Below are 17,477 nucleotides of genomic sequence, written 5' to 3'. Positions count from 1 at the left end.
TAAGAACATCAGACATGACCCTATCCTAAGAATTTTTTTTTTTTTCAATTGGCCAGGTGTGGTGGCTCACACCTGTAATCTTAACACTTTGGGAGGATCGCTTGAGCCCAGGAGTTCAAGACAAGCCTGAGCAACATGCAAAACCCCATCTCTACAAAAAATGCAAAAATTAGCCAGGCATGGTGGTGCACAGCTGTAGTCTGAGCTGCTCCGGAGGCTAACGTGGCAGGATCACTTGAGCCTGGGAGGTAGAGGCTGCAGTAAGCCATGTTTGTTCACGCCACTGCACTCTAGCCTGGGTGACAGAGTGAGACTCAGTCTCGAGAAAAAAAAAAAAAGAAATTAAAGGCAAAGGGAGAAAAGTAACAATTACAAGGTATACAACTTCCAATTTTTTTTTTGAGATGGAATCTCACTCTGTCACCCAGGCTACAGTGCAGTGGCATGATCTCAGCTCACTGCAACCTCCGCCTCATGAGTTTAAGTGATTCTCCTGCCTCAGCCTCCTGAGTAGCTCTGGTGTAGTGGCATGTACCTGTAATTCCAGCTCCTGCGGAGGCTGAGGCAGGAGAATCACTTGAACCCGGGCCGAGTCTCAAAAAAAGGCATACATACATATATACACACACACATACACACACACATATACATAAAAAACAATAATTTTTAAATATGTATTATGATTTGACTTAAATGCTACTTTGTGAAATTTCCCCTCAGGACAAAAAAACAGGGTGCAGAATGCCTGCAGAGTGCTGTGAGCCATCCTCCACCCTCCAGGCCCAGGCACACCCCTCCTCCCCTTGAAGCTGCGCAAGCCTTCCTACCTGTTTTATCAATAGAATAGGGAAGCAGTGGCAGGGCACGGTGGCTCATGCCTGTAATCCCAGCACTTTGGGAAGCCAAGGTGGGTATATCACCTGAGGTTAGGAGTTTGTGACCAGCCTGCCCAATATGGTGAAACCCCGTCTCTACTAAAAATACAAAAAAAAAATTAGCTGGGCATGGTGGTGCACACCTGTAGTCCCAGCTACTCTGGAGGCTGAGACATGAGAATCGCTTGAACCCGGGAGGCAGAAGTAGCAGTGAGCTGAGATTGTGCCACTGCACTACAGCCCAGGCGACAGAGTGAGACTCTGCCTCCAAAAAAAAAAAAAAGAATAAATAGGAAAGCAGCAATGCTAAGGCCAGTTCTGGCACTCACCTTGTAAGAGGAATGCTAACTTCTGCTTTCGTTCTTTTGGAAGCCAACCGTCATGTAAGAATTCTGAACACCCTGACACCACCGGGATGTGAGGAAGTCCTAACTGGCCACCTGGAGAGGCTGCAGGGAGAGGGAGCAAGGCGTCCCGGGCAACAAGCCTATCCCTTCACCAGCTGATGCAACCACATGAGTGACTCTAAGTGAAACCAGCAGAAGAACCATCCAGTCAACTCCCATATTATGAGAAAAAAATCAATCATCGTTTGAAGCCACAAAGTTTTGATGTAATTTGTTACACAGCAATAAATAAATGAAGGGAGGGGGGTTGGAAAACCAATCTGAACAAAAATGTTTATTTGGCAGTGCAAAAACTTAAGAAGCCAATTGGCATACATTCAGGCAAACTATGTCATATAATTTAAAATATTATATAAAGTCATTTTAAACTACATGAATTATATTAATTGTGTATAAGTTAAAAAAAAGGGGGGTGGGGGAGACCTAATAGCAGCACATATATTTTGATCATAATTATAAAAAAAACTCTCATGTATACATCAGTATGGATCCAAAGACAAACTACAATTGACTTTTCAAATTCATTGGGAGTGAGGATCTTTAAAAAAAAGAAAACAGGGCGAGTGCAGTGGCTCACGCCTGTAATCCCAACACTTTGGGAGGCCAAGGCAGGGGGATCACAAGGTCAGGAGTTCGAGACCAGCCTGGCCAACATAGTGAAACCCCATCTCTACTAAAAATACAAAAAAAATTAGCCAGGCATCGTGGTGGCGGGAACCTGTAATCCCAGCTACTCGGGAGGCTGAGGCAGGAGAATCGCTTTAACCCGGGAGGTGGAGGTTGCAGTGAGCCAAGATGGCATCACTGCACTCCAGCCCGGTGACAGTGCGAGACTCTGTCTCAAAAAAAAAAAAAAAAGTAAAAGAAAACAGAGGTCAAATATTAAGACAGAATAAAAACAGCTGTTACCAAGGTTGGAGCTGGAAAGGAAATAGGTAGCTGTAGATCAAGGGATACAAAGTAGCAGGTATGTAGGATGAACAAGTCTGCAGATCTAATGAACAGCATGAGGACTTTCTTCTTTTTTTTTGCAACAGGGTCTCCCTCTACTGCCCAGGCTAGAGCACAGTGGCTTAATCAAAGCTCACTGCAGCCTCGTCCACCTGGGCTCAAGCAATCCTCCCACCTTAGCCTCCCAAGTACCTGGGACTATAGTCGCATGCCAACATGCAAGGTAATTTTTGTATTTTTTGTAGAGACGGGGTTTTGCCATGTTGCCCAGGCTAGTCTCGAACTCCTGGGCTCAAGTGATCAGCCTGCCTCGGCCTCCCAAAGTGCTAGGATTATAGATATGAGCCCGCACCCAGCCATGAGGACTTTTAATAAGAGTTTGCTATAGTCAGGATTTTTGCTCTCGCCACAGGGAGGAAAACAGGTAACTGTAAGATGATGAATATGTTAATTTGACTCACTATAGTAACCATTTTACTATATATCTCATAACATGATATATATGCCTTAAATACATACAGTAAATTTTATTTTAAAGAAACAAGAAATGAGCCAGGTGTGGTGGCTCATGCCTGTAGTCCCAGCACTTCGGGAGGCCAAGGCAGGAGGATCACTTGAATCCAGAAGTTCGAGACCAGCCTGGCCAACATGGTGAAACCCCATCTCTACTAAAAATACAAAAATTAGCCAGCGTGGTGGTGAAAGCCTATAATCCCAGTTACTCAGGTGGCAGAGGCAGGAGAATCGCTTGAACCTGGGAGGCAGAGGTTGCAGTGAGCTGACATCACACCACTGCACTCCAGCCTAGGCAACAGAGAGAGACACTGTCTCAGGAAAAAAAAAAAAAGAAAAAGAAAAAAAAAAATCACTGAGTCTTTTTGCCTTGTAAAGTTGTTAGAATATCTGAGGACACTAAGAAAAGTCAAGTCTTTTCAAGCAAATGAGTCCTTCATGTGATAACTTTACTCTGTCTTGTGCTCTGGATGGTATGCCCCTGCTCCTTTCAAGGCATCCTCAGTGGAATTCCTTGCTGAGTGGGTCTGCCAACCTATCCGCTTTTAACATTCATCCAGCAAAGAAATGATATGAATCATAAGCCCCACCACAGTTGTACACTCAGGAAAACTGTTCCAGAATCCTAACTGGGCCCATAACCCCCACTGGCTGTTTCAAAAACATCAGTTACAACCCCACTCTCAAGAACACTATTTGTTGACATTAATATTGTCAATAATGTCAATAATACACAATTATTGACATCAAAGCATATGCTGCTGTGTGTGTGCATGTGTGTCTGTGTGTTTGTTTTGAGACAGGGACTCTGTCGCCACGGCTGAAGTGCAGTGGTGTGATCATGGCTCACTACAGCCTCAAACTCCTAGGCTCAAGAGATCCTTCCATGTCAGCCTCCAGAGTAGCTGGGACTGCAGGCATGCACCGCCACACGCAGCTAATTTTTTAAATATTTTTAGTAGAGACAAGGTCTTGCTAGGTTGCCCAGGCTGGTCTCAAACTCCCAGGCTCAAGGGGTCCTCCTGCCTCAGCCTCCCAAAGCACTGAGATTACAGGTGTGAGCCCCATGCCCAGCTACACTTTTTCTGAACTTTAAATTTGAAATACATCCATCATTCAGACACTGAGAATTTATACAAATAGATTTAATATTAAAAACTATATTTATATAATTCACCAAAAAAAATCAGAAGGTAATATTCTTTTGCTGAAATGAAGGTTTACCAGATAAACCAATTTTCAACTTTAGCCTCTAAAATATTTCAAAAAATTGTATGAGATTAAAAATATATTTCAATAGAATACATTTAAGTTTAAATTGATCACAATTTCTTAGTATTCAGTTAATAAATGAGAACACGTCAGTATGTTTGCAGAATCCAGTATTTGAAATCTATTATATATTCACCTCAATGTAGGCATCTTAACAGTTTTTTTAAATACTGTCTTTCATCAAATCTAAGATGGCATAACCAACTACATGATACCATAATTTTAAAAAATTTAAAAACTCTACCAATTAAACTATAACACATATATCCACTTTGGATATTTCAATGTGTTTTAGAATTGATGAAATATAGCAGATAAAAATGTAATTTATAAAAACAAAATTTACTCACACCTGCAATCCCAGCACTTTGGGAGGCCAAGGCGGGTGGATCATGAGGTCAGGAGATTGAGACCATCCTGGATAATATGGTGAAACCCCTGTCTCTACTAAAAATACAAAAAATTAGCCAAGAGTGGTGGCACACACCTCTACTCGGGAGGCTGAGGCAGGAGAATCGCTTGAACTTGGGAGGCAGAGGTTGCAGTGAGCCAAGATCACATCACCACACTCCAGCCTGGGTGACAGAGCAAGACTCCGTCTCAAAAAAGAAAAAAAAAAATCAAGTCAAATTCATACATCTGAAGCATCTGTACTACACTTTCAAACACAAGTGGAAAAACCTCTGGATTACAGGATTTGCAAAGTATCTCAATGCTGTGGTGTGGAGAATACATTATATACAGGAGAAATTAATCATACTACTGTTACTCTTTAGGTTGTAACCAAAACCACCCTGCCCCCAGCCACTGCCAAAAAATCACCACCTACATGGAGAATTCATTTAGAATCTATTTGTTAGATACTAACTCAGCTAGATAAGGGGAAAATAAGCGGCTTCATGATTTTAGATTTAATGAATATATATGAACTAAAATATTCTTTTAGTAGTTTTACTTCAGAAAAGCAAACTAAAAATAAAACAGAGAAATATTACAATCTACAAAAAGGAAAGGCTAAGTTTTGTTTTGGTTTTTTTTTGTGGGCAGGGGGTTTGTTTGTTTGTTTTGAGACAGAGTCTTGCTCTGTCACCCAGGCTGGAGTGCAGTGGCACCATCTCAGCTCACTGCAACCTCTGCCTCCAGGGTTCAAGTGCTTCTCCTGGCTCAGTCTCCCAAGTACCTGGGATTACAGGTGCCTGCCACCACACCTGGCTAATTTTTGTTTTTGTGTTTTGGTTTTTTATTTTTGAGACACAGTCTCGCTCTGTGGCCCAGGCTGAAGGGCAATGGCGCAATCTCAGCTCACTGCAACCTCCACTTCCCAGGTTCAAGAGATTCTCCCGCCTCAGCCTCCCAAATAGCTGGGACTACAGGCATGTACCACTACTCCTGGCTAATTTTTTGTATTTTTAGTACAGACAGGGTTTCACCATGTTGGCCAAGCTGGTCTCAAACTCCTGACTTCAAGTGATCCGCCCACCTCAGCCTCCCAAAGTGCTAGAATTACAGGAGTGAGCCACCATGCCTAGCCAGTTTTTGTTTTGTTTTTTGTTTTGTTTTTTGTTTTTGAGACAGGGTCTCACTCTGTCACCCAGGCTGGAGTACACGATCTCGGCTCACTGCAACCTCCACCTCCCAGGCTTAAGCAATTCTCCCACCTCAGCCCCACAAGTAGCTGGCACCACTGGCTCATGCCACTACATCCAGCTAATTTTTGTATTTTTAGTAGAGACGGGGTTTCGCCATGTTGCCCAGGCTGGTCTCAAACTCCTGGGCTCAAGTGATCTGCCCGCCTGGGCCTCCCAACATGCTGGGATTAGAAGCGTGAACCACTGTGCCCAGCCTGAAAAGCTAGGTTTTACTTGAGTTATTTATTTTCTCATTATTAAATCCCTGACATAGGAAGAAACTGTACCATAGAAAATGATGACACAACAGGCACTCGATAAACATCTGGTGAATTTATGGCAAATGTTTGCTTTTAATCTTTCTCTCAATATGTATAAACTGACAGCAGATGTTGCTGATACTGAACACAGAATCCTTTCCCCAGGACATTACTATCTAGTGGGGAAGACAACCATGTAAGTGAATACATCCAAATAGAATGCACTAAGTTATTGCAGAAGATTTCACCTGGATACACTACAGATATCCCAATGAGATAAGCCAATGAATGTAGCAGTTACTTCGCATTCTCCAGTAAGGTAGCTAAGAACGTTTATTGCAGAATTATCAAGGGAGACTTCCCTTAGAATACACTAGGGAGTGGAAGAAAGTTTAAGTAAGCTAATATATTCTGGTTCCTCTCTAGTTTTAATTTCTAAGTAAAATTAGGATGGCATGTACTTTAAAAGATGTGAGGTCTTCTGACAGAGACTATTAAATGGGCATAACTGCTCACCTGTGAGTCCAGGAAGCTGTAGCTGGCTTCCACAGTCAGAAAGCCATATTAAGCAAAATAAACAGATATCTCTCCAAATCACTGTTTATGAGGTAAAAACTTGAGAAAATAAAAGACTTCTCAATAACATAAGTATTTCCTCTGAAGACATAACCATTTACATCAGTACTGTTTAGTAAACAATAATCAATAATTTAGGTAGCAGATGACAATGGCATGAAGAGCAGTACACCAAGCAATGCACTGTCTGTACTTTTCAAGAACATTCCAATCCATAAATTGAAAAACCTCTGGCATAATTATACTACTTCCAAAGAATAAAACTGTTTACAGGATGCATGGTATCTGGCTATCAAATTTTTTTTAGTGAGATTAAACCTCACCTGGCAAGGTGAGCTCAGACTCCTGCCCTTCTGTCATACAGTAATCACAACCAGAGCATCAACTAGAACTCACAGTACTTCATCAGGTTGTTTTTATTCATTTATATTTTAGTTTCTGACCATATCCTGCATGAAACATGGTTCTCTGATGTTTGTGTGTTCATTTTAGAGACAGGGTCTTACTCTGTTGCCTAGACTGGAGGGCAGTGGTACAATCATGTCTCACTGCAACCTCGAACTCCTAGGCACAAGTGATCCTCCTGCCTTAGCCGCCTGAGGAGCTGGAACTATAGGCACACACCATTGTGCCCAGCTCATTTTTTTATTTTTTTGTAGAGACAGGGTCTCGGTATGTTGCCCAGGCTGCTCTCAAACTCCTGACCTCAAGTGATCTGCCTACCTTGGCCTCCTACTGCACCTGGCCTGAAACATTATTGTTTTTAAAACAAAGTACCAGCTAGATGATGAGCTACATACAAAAAGCCAGAATCTGCATTTAAATGAAGTAGAAAAAAAATAAATTGGTCTTCCTCAAAATTTTAAACTTTTGGGTTTCAAAGGACAACATCAAGAAAGTGAAGACAATCTACAGAATGAAAGAAAATACTTGCAAACCATACATCTGATAAAGGACTTGTATCCAGAATATATAAAGAACTCCGATAACTCAACAATAAAAAGACAAACAGCCCAATTTAAAAATGGGTAAAGGGGTCGGGTGCAGTAGCTCACACCTGTAATCCCAACACTTTGGGAGGCCGAGGTAGGCAGATCACCTGAGGTCAGGAGTTTGAGACAAGCCTGGCCAACATGGGGAAACTCCGTCTCTACTAAAACTACAAAAAAATTAGCTATGTTGGTCTGGGCGCAGTGGCTCACACCTGTAATTCCAGCACTTTGGAAGGCCGAGGTGGGCAGATCACCTGACGTCAGGAGTTCGAGATTAGCCTGACCAACATGGTGAAACCCCATCTCTAATAAAAATACAAAATTAGCCAGGCGTGGTGGCACATGCCTGTAATCCCAGCTACTTGAGAGGCTGAGGCAGGAGAATTGCTTGAACTCAGGAGGCAGAGGTTGCAGTGAGCCAAGATTGTGCCATTGCACTCCAGCCTGGGCAACAAGAACGAAACTCTGTCTCAAAAAAAAAAAAAAAAAAAAAAAAATAGCCGGGTGTGGTGGCACACACCTGTAATCCTAGCTACTCTGGAGGCTAAAGTGGGAGGATCACTTGAACCTGGGAGATGGAGGTTGCAGTGAGCCGAGATCACAACACTGCACTCCAGCCTGGATGACAATGCAAGACTCCAGCTCAAAAATAAATAAATAAATAAAAATGAGTAAAGGGGCCGGGCACAGTGGCTCATGCCTGTAATCCCAGCACTTTGGGAGGCCAAGGCAGGCAGATTGCGAGGTCAACAGTTCAAGACCAGCCTGGCCAACGTGGTGAAACCTCATTTCTACTAAAAATACAAAAATTAGCCAGGCGTGCTGGTGGGCACCTGTAATCCCAGCTACTTGGGAGGTTGAGGCAGGAGAATCGCTTGAACCCGGGAGGCAGAGGTTGCAGTGAACCAAGACCACGCCATTGCACTCCAGCCTGGGCAAGAGCGAGACTCCATCTCAAAACCAAAAAAAAAAGAGTAAAGAATCTGAATAGACATTTCTCCAAAGAAGATATATAAACAGCCAGTAAAGGGCCAGGTGCAGTGGCTTACGCCTGTAATGCCACCATTCTGGGAGGCTGAGGCAGGTGGATCACTTGAGCCAAGCAATTCAAGACCACCCTGGGCAACATGGTGAAACACCATCTCTACTAAAGATACAAAAATTACCCAGGCATGGACGCATGTGCTTGTAGTCCCAGCTACTCAGGAGGCTGAGGCAGGAGAATCACTTGGGTATAGGAGGTGGAGACCGCAGTAAGCCAAGACTGTACCACTACATTCCAGCCTGGACAACAGAGCAAGAACCTGTCTTAAAAAATTAAATAAATAAATAAAAACTAGTAAGCACATGAAAAGATACTCAATATCACTAGTTATCAGGGAAATGCAAATCAAAACCACAATGACATACCACTTAACACTCACTAGAATGGCTAGAATCAAAGTCAGATAATAAGTGTTGGTAAGGATGTGAAGAAACTGGGACCTTCATATACCGCTGGTAGGAATGTAAAATGGTCTCCTTTTGGGGCCGGGCATGGTGGCTCATGCCTATAATCCCAGCACTTTGGGAGTTCAAGGCAGGGAGATCACTTGAGGTCTAGAGATTGAGACCAGCCTGGCCAACTTGGCGAAACCCAGTCTCCACTAAAAATACAAAAATTAGACAGGCATGGTAGCGCAGGCTTGTCATCCAAGTTACGTGGGAGGCTGAGGCAGGAGGATCACTTGAGCCCAAGAGGCTGAGGTTGCAGTGGACTGAGATCACACCACTGCACTTCAGCCTGGGCAACAGAGTGAGACTCCGTCTCAAAAAAAAAAAAAAAGAAAAAAGAGAAGTCTCCCTTTGGAAAACAGCCTAGCAGTTCTCAAACAGCTAAACATAGTTAACACATGACCCAGCAATTCCACTCCTAGGTATCTACTCAAGCGGGGGAAAAAAAAATGTGTACATAAATGTTTACAGCAGCCTTATTCCCAATAGCCAGAAGGTGGAAAACACCACCAACATGATGAATGAATAAACACAAATGTGGTGTATGCAATGCAGTGGAATATTCTTCAGCCATAAAAACATGTAAATACTGATACATGCTACAACATGGATGACCCTTAAAAACATTATGCTAAGTGAAAGAAGCCAGTCACAAAAGACCACATAATATATGACTCTACACATATGAAAGTACAGAACGGGTAAATCTATTGAGACAGATTATAGTAGTCAGGGGCTGAGGTTTGGAGGTACAGAGCAATGAGAGCTAAAGGGTAAAGGGTTTCCTTCCGAGGTGATAAAATGTTCTAAAATGACCACAGTTGCATATATCTGTGAACATGCCAGAAATCAGTGAATTGTACACTTTAAATAGACAACTGTATGGTATGTGAATTATATCTCAGTAAAGCTGTTTTGAAAAAACAGCTCCCTGAAACCAAACTCAATATTCATTTACATCTCCATCCACCAGAAGTTCAGCTTTCTTATGAAGTATCCCTCAAAGTTGTGGTCAAATCCTAGAGGAAACTGGCCCTTTTCCATAGAACTTTAGATTTTAGTAACCACTTCATAAGCCCTAGAGAGAAGCAGCAGCCCGGGTTACACAGCTGTTGTCCAATCTTCCCAGTCCCAAAACTCCTGGAACCAAGTTCTTCCTACCTGATAATATACAGTCTTATCTAGAGGCAGCCTACTTGGGGAAGTAGGTAAAAGGAAGAATAAAATGAAAAAAAAAAAAGAAAGGAACAGTACTAAATGTTCTAAAGCGTCACTTTAGGAATAACGGCTGCAATAATGAAATGTTTAGGATAACTCATCAGGTTGTAAATTCTACCTCTGATACAGAGATAAGTTTCTATCAAACACTTAAAACACTCCCAATAACCTCCCTTTCCTTCCCCTCCCTTAGATAAACCTCAGATAGAAAATCCACAGCTGGGTGCGGTGGCTCACGCCTGTAATCCCAGCACTTTGGGAGGCCAAGGCAGGCGGATCACGAGGTCAGGAGATCGAGACCATCCTGGCTAACACGGAGACACCCCGACTCTACTAAAAATACAAAAAAATTAGCCAGTCGTGGTGGCGGGCGCCTGTAGGCCCAGCTACTCAGAAGGCTGAGGCAGGAGAATGTGCGTGAACCCAGGAGGCGGAGCTTGCAGTGAGCTGAGATCGCGCCACTGCACTCCAACCTGGGTGACAGAGCAAGACTCCATCTCAAAAAAAAAGAAAAAAAAAAAAAGAAAACCCAGATTTAGGTCAGGCACGGTGGCTCACGCCTATAATCCCACACTTTGGGAGGCCAAGGCGGGCGGATTACTTGATGTCAGGAGTTCAAGATCAGCCTGGTCAATATGGTGAAACCCTTTTCTCTACTAAAATACAAAAAAATAATAATAATAATCAGCTAGGCATGGTGGCGCACACCTGTAATCCCAGCTACTCGGGAGGCTGAGGCAGGAGACTTGCTTGAACCCTGCACAAGTTGCAGTGAGCCGAGATCACACCACTACACTCCAGCCTGGATGACAGAGTGAGACTCTATCTCAAAAAAAAAAAGAAAATCACAGATTTACAAGAATCACCGGCCAGGCATGGTGGCTCACGCCTGTAATCCCAGCACTTTGGGAGGCCGAGGCAGGCAGATCATGAGGTCAGAAGATCGAGACCATCTCCTGGCTAACACGGTGAAACCCCATCTCTACTAAAAATACAAAAAGCTAGCCAGGCGTGGTGGCACACGCCTGTAGTCCCAGCTACTCGGGAGGCTGAAGCTGGAGAATCACTTGAACCCAGGAAGCGGAGGTTGCAGTGAGCTGAGATTGCACCACTGCACTCCAGCCCAGGCAACAGAACAAGACTCGTTCTAAAAAAAAAAAAAATCACTAAGGGAACAAATAATATATATGTATTTACCTGCAATACCAAATATGTGCTTACAAAAAAGACTTATGTGAATATTGACCAGCATTTAGCCACTGAAATCGCTTTTTCTAAATTTGTTACTCATTTCAATAAAATCCTTCACACCTTAAAAGAACATAGAGTTTTAATAATCTATTAATGCCTTTAGACTCTATCAAGTATTTTGTCTTGATCCTTAACGGCATTTATCTGTAAAATAACATCACTGGGTTTCCAGGAAATAAAAGCAACCAAGGCATACGTAGGATACAGTGTGATACAGAAGCAATATTTAAGAATCCTTTTTTTTTTTTTTTTTGAGACGGAGTTTAGCTCTTTGTTGCCCAGGCTGGTGTGCTATGGCGTGATTTCGGCTCGCCACAACCTCCATCTCCCGGGTTCAAACGATTCTCCTACCTCAGTCTCCCGAGTAGCTGGGATTACAGGCATTTGCCACCACGCCCAGCTAATTTTGTATTTTCAGTACAGACGGGGTTTCTCCATGTTGGTCAGGCTGGTCTCGAACTCCTGACCTCAGGTGATCACCTGCCCTGGCCTCCCAAAGTGCTGGGATTACAGACATGAGCCACCATACCCAGCCAAGAGTCTTAAATCAAGACACCAGCTCTGGACTCAACATCTAGCTAAAAAATCCTGCAAAAGCCATTTCATATCTGTATTTCTACTGCTCATCTATAAAATGAACTTGGTCTAGAGTCCAGGCAATCCATAACATATATTCTATTACACTGTTTTTTCTATTTCTACCTAAAAGTACCTATACACAGCCACAAGGATTTATCTCCTTCTAAGGTCTGAAACAGCTGCTGAGTTCCAGCTTACTGAAAATACCATCTGCTCTCACACAAATCAGCTAAGACTTTATAAACAAGAATAAAGCACTCCCAAACCCAGGCCTGAAGTCCCATCTTACATTATGTCAAAGACTTATTTTAATCAGCTCTTTGAAAAAGAGCCTTTGAAAAAGTGAACTACGTTTGAAACAAACTTTCAGACATTGATTTTTTTTTTTGTTTTTTTGAGACAGGGTCTCACTCTGCCACCCAAGCTGGAGTACAGTGGTGCAATCTTGGCTCAATGCAACCTCTGCCTCCTGGGTTCAAGTGATTCTCCCACCTCAGCCTCCCAAGTAGCTGGAGCTATAAGCAAGCACCATCATGCCTGGCTAATTTTTTTTTTTGTATTTTTAATAGAGATGGGGCATCACCATGTTGGCCAGGCTAGTCTCGAACTCCTGACCTCAAGTGATCCTCCTGCCTTGGCCTCCCAAAGTGCTGGGATTACAGGCGTAAGCCACTGCACCCAGCCTGAACACTGAATGTTACTGTTTATTCTAGTTTGCATGCCTCATATCCACTTCCATCAAGTTTTACGTTAGGCTGGGCATGGTGGCTCACACTGTGATCCCAGCACTTTGGGAGGCCAAGGCAGGCAGATCACCTGATGTCAGGAATTCAAGACCAGCCTGGCAAACATGGTGAAACCCCATCTCTACTAAAAATACAAAAATTAGCTGAGCGTGGTGGTGCGCGCCTGTAGTCACAGCTACTCAGGAGGCTGAGGCAGGGGAATCACTTGAACCCAGGAGGTGGAGGTCGCAGTGAGCCAAGATCACGCCACTGCACTCCAGCCTGGCGATAGAGCAATACTCTGTCTCAAAAAAAAAAAAAAAAAAAGTATATCTAAAGAAAAAGTAGCAAAAAAACTGTACAAATATGGAGAAAGTGATAAGTATATGGCTACAGGTTGAAGGGTCTCCAATCAGATTCAACCCAAATAAGACTACTCCAAGACATGTTATAACCAAACTGTCAAAGATCAAAGACAAAGAGAGAATCCTCAAGGCAGCAAGAGAAAAGAAGCAAATAACATATAAGGGACTTCCAATATACCTAGCAGCAGACTTCTCAACAGAAACCTTAGAGGCCAGGGGAGAGTGAGATGATACATTTAAAGCGCTCGCAGGGGCTGAGCTCACACCTGTAATCCCAGCACTTTGGGAGGCTGAGGCAGGCAGATCGCTTAAGCCCAAGAGTTCAAGACCAGTCTGGGCAACAGACCTCGTCTCTCTATAAAAAAAAAAAAAAATTGTGACCAGGAAAAAAACTGTCCTTTAGACAAAGCTGTCTGTCCCAGGACAAAGCTGTTCTTCAGAAACAAAGGATAAACACTTTCTCAGGCAAACAAAAGCTGAAGGAGTTTATCACAAGACCTGCCTTACAAGAAATGCTATGGAAAGTTCTTCAAGCTGAAAGAAAAGGATACTAATGAGTAACACAAAAACATCTGAAAGTATAAAACTCACCGGAAAAAGTAAACACAAGGTCAACTTCAGAATACACTAATACTGTAATGGTGGAGTGTAAATTACTTGTATCTTTAGTAGGAAGGTTAAAAGACAAAACTATTGAAAGTAACTACAATAATTTGTAAAGGAATATGTAATATAAAAAGATGCAGGCTGGGTGCGGTGGTTCATGCCTGTAATCCCAGCACTTTGAGAGGCCAAGGCGGGTGGATTACCTGAGGTCAGGAGTTCGAGAGCAGCCTAGCCAACATGGTGAAACCCCATCTCCACTAAAAATACAAAAATTAGTGGGGCGTGGTGGCAGCCGCCTGTAATCAGCTACTCAGGAGGCTGAGGCAGGAGAATCACATGAACTCGGGAGGCGAAGGTTGCAGTAAGCCAAGATCAGATCATTGCACTCCAGCCTGGGTGACAAGAACGACACTGTCTCCAAAAAAAAAAAAAGATCCAAACTGTGACATCAAAAATTCAAAATGGGAGTACGGTAAAAGTATAAAGGATTTTTTAGGCCATCAAGGCTAAGTTGTTATTAGCTTAAAATAACCTTTTGTAACTGTAAGATCTTTTCTGTAAGCCTCGTGGAAACCACAAAGCAAAACCTATATGCCAGGCGTGGTGGCTCACCCCTGCAATCCCAGCACTTTGGGAGGCCGAGGCAGGTGGATCATCTGAGGTAAGGAGTTCCAGACCAGCCTGACCAACATGGTAAAACCCGGTCTCTACTAAAAATTAGCCAGACGTGGTGGCACATACCTGTAATGGCAGCTACTCAGGAGGCTGAGGCAGGAGAATTGCTTGAATCCGGGAGGCAGGGGTTGCAGTGAGCCAAGATCATGCCACTGCACTCCAGCCTGGGTGACAGAGCAAAACTCCATCTCAAAAAAAAAAAGAGAGAGCCAGGCGCATTGGCTCATACCTGTAATCCCAGCACTTTGGGAAGATGAGGTGGGTGGATCACCTGAGGTCAAGAGTTCAAGACCAGCCGGGCACAGTGGCTCACGCTTGTAATCCCAGCACTTTGGGAGGCCAAGGCGGGCGGATCACGAGGTCAGGAGATTGAGACCATCCTCACTAAATCGGTGAAACCCTGTCTCTACTAAAAATACAAAAAATTAGCCGGGCGTGGTGGTGGGCACTTGTAGTCCCAGCTACTCAGGAGGCTGAAGCAGGAGAATGGCGTGAACCTGGGAGGCAGAGCTTGCAGTGAGCCGAGATCGCACCACTGCACTCCAGCGTGGGCGACAGAGCAAGACTCCGTCTCAAAAAAAAAAAAAAGAGTTCAAGACCAGCCTGGCCAACATAGTGAAACCCTGTCTCTACTAAAAATACAAAAAATTAGCTGGGCATGGTGGCAGCTGCCTGTAAGCCCAACTACTAGGGAGGCTGAGACAGGAGAATCGCTTGAACCCAGGAGGCAGAGGTTGCAGTGAGCCGAGATCACGCCATTGCACTCCAGCCTGGGCAACAAGAGTGAAAATCCATCTTAAAAAAAAAACCCTATAATAGATAAAAAGCAAGAACAAGCCAGCAGAGTGGATCATGCCTGAAACCCCAGTGCTCTGGAGCCCAAGGTGGGAGGAGCACTTGAGGCCGGGAGTTCAAAGCTGGCCTGGGCAATATAGCAAGACGTTGTCTCTACAAAAACTAAAAAAAAAAAAAAAAATTAGCTGGGCATAGTGGCACATGCCTGCATTCCTGCATTCCTAGCTACTCAGGAGACTGAGGCAGGAGGATCACTCCAGCCCAGGAGTTCAAACCAGCTTGCGCAACATGGCAAGACCTCATATCTACAGGAAAATAAAATTAGCCAGGTTTGGTGGCACACACCTATAGTCCTAGCTACTCCAAAGGCTGAGGCAAGAAGATGGCTTGAACCCATGAGTTGGAGGTTATAGTGAGCTATGATCAGGTCAGAGCAACACACTGTCTCAAAAAAAAAAAAAAGGCAAGGAATCAAAAACATACTACTAGAGAAAATCAACCACCAAAGAAGACCGTAGGAGAGGAAGAAAGGAGCTACAAAACAAATAGGAAACAATTAACAGGATGGCAATATTAACTCATCTATCAATAATTACTCTAAATGTAAATGAATTAAATTATTTAATCAAGACATAGAGTGACTAAATGGTTAAAAAAAATAAGACCCAACTATATGCTGCCAAGAAGAGACTCACCTCACCTGTACGGACACATGTAGACTGAAGGTGAAGGAATGGAAAAAGATATGCCATGCAAATGGAAATCAAAAGAGAACAAGACCCTATAATCCCAGCATTCTGAAAGGCCAAGGAGGGAAAATTATTTGAGCCCAGGAGTCTGAAAGCATCCTGAGCAACATGTTGAGACCCCCATCTCTACAAAAAATATAAAAAATTAGCAAGGCATAGTGGCATGCATCTGTGGTCAGCTACACATGAGGCTGAGGTAGGAAAATCACTGATCTCAATAGTTCAAGGCTGCAGTGAGCCATGTTCATGCCACTGCACTCTAGCCTAGATAGGGAGACCCTGTCTCCAAAAAAAAAAAAAAAAAGAGAGACGGAGAGAGAGAAAGCCCAAAAATTGCTTCACTTATATCAGATAAAATCATTTTTGTTTTTCTTTTTAGACAGAGTCTCACTCACTCTGTTGCCCAGGTTGGAGTACAGTCTCAGGATCTTGGCTCACTGTAACCTCCACCTCCTGAGTTCAAGCAATTATCCTGCCTCAGCCTCCCTAGTGGAATTATAGGCATATAGCACCATGCCTGGCTAATTTTTTTTTTTTGAGACGGAGTCTAGCTCTGTCACCCAGGCTGAAGTGCAGTGGCGTAATCTCGGCTCACTGCAACCTCCACCTCCCAGGTTCATGTAATTCTCCTGCCTCAGCCTCCTGAGTAGCTGGGATTACAGGCATGTGCCACCACGCCCGGCTAATTTTTGTATTTTTAGTAGAGACGGGGTTTCACCATGTTGGTCAGGCTGGTCTCGAACTCCTAACCTCGTGATCCGCCAGCCTCAGCCTCCCAAAGTGCTGGGATTACAGGCATGAGCCACCATGCCCTGCCATTTTTTTGAGACAGAGTCTTGCTCTGTTGCCCAGGCTGGAGGGCAGTGCCACAATCAATGCTCACTGCAATCTCTGACTCCCAGGTTCAAGCGATTCTCCTGCCTCAGCCTCCCGAGTAGCTGGGACTACAGGAGCCCACCACCACGCCCAATTTTTATTTGTTTTGTTTTGAGCAGGAGTCTTGCTCTGTCACCCAGGCTGCAGTGCAGTGCCATGATCTCGGCTCACTGCAATCTCTGCCTCCCAGGTTTAAGCAATTCTCTGCCTCAGCCTCCCAAGTAGCTGGGGTCACAGGCACCCACCACCACACCTGGCTAATTTTTGTATTTTTACTAGAGATGGGGTTTCACCATTTTGGTCAGGCTGGTCTTGAACTCCCAACCTTGTGCTCCACCTGTCTTGGCCTCCCAAAGTGCTGGGATTACAAGTGTGAGCCACTGCTCCCGGTCCAATTTTTGTATTTTTAATAGAGATGGGATTTCGCCATGCTGGCCAGGTTGGTCTTGATCTCAAGTGATCCGCCTGCCTCGGCCTCCCAAAGTGCTGGGATTACAGGCATGAGCCACCATGCCTGGCCCCCAATAAAATAGATTTTTAAATCAAAAACTGTAAAAAAAGGTAAAGAAGATCATTATGCAATAACAAAAGGGGTCAATTTAGCAAGAGAACAATTGTAAATATATATGCACCCAACATCAAAGCACCTAAATATATAAAGCAAATATTA

The 17,477-nt window shown here is 43.7% G+C and overlaps 1 protein-coding gene across 4 annotated transcripts in view; it reads right to left on the bottom strand.

Moving 5' to 3' along the window:
- The window catches only part of UBE2V2 (ubiquitin conjugating enzyme E2 V2), a 62,574-nt gene that overhangs the window by 23,760 nt on the left and 21,337 nt on the right, over positions 1 to 17,477 (bottom strand). Inside the window, exon 2 of one of the 4 annotated variants that reach the window (XM_063668765.1) lies at positions 1,205 to 1,400. The exons of 2 other annotated variants lie outside the window; for them this stretch is intronic. Coding sequence is in view for 1 of the 2 variants with exons in the window: in XM_063668764.1 (XP_063524834.1) it covers positions 8,641 to 8,656 (16 nt within the window). In the remaining variant the exon portion in view is untranslated. Of the gene's footprint in view, positions 1 to 1,204; positions 1,401 to 8,640; positions 10,681 to 17,477 lie in introns of those variants that run through there. One more of the 4 variants, XM_063668764.1, reaches the window with a different exon arrangement.

Source organism: Pongo pygmaeus, chromosome 7, assembly GCF_028885625.2.
Source record: "Pongo pygmaeus isolate AG05252 chromosome 7, NHGRI_mPonPyg2-v2.0_pri, whole genome shotgun sequence".
NCBI classification, from domain to species: Eukaryota; Metazoa; Chordata; class Mammalia; order Primates; family Hominidae; genus Pongo; species Pongo pygmaeus.
This window is presented reverse-complemented; position numbering and strand designations above follow the sequence as displayed.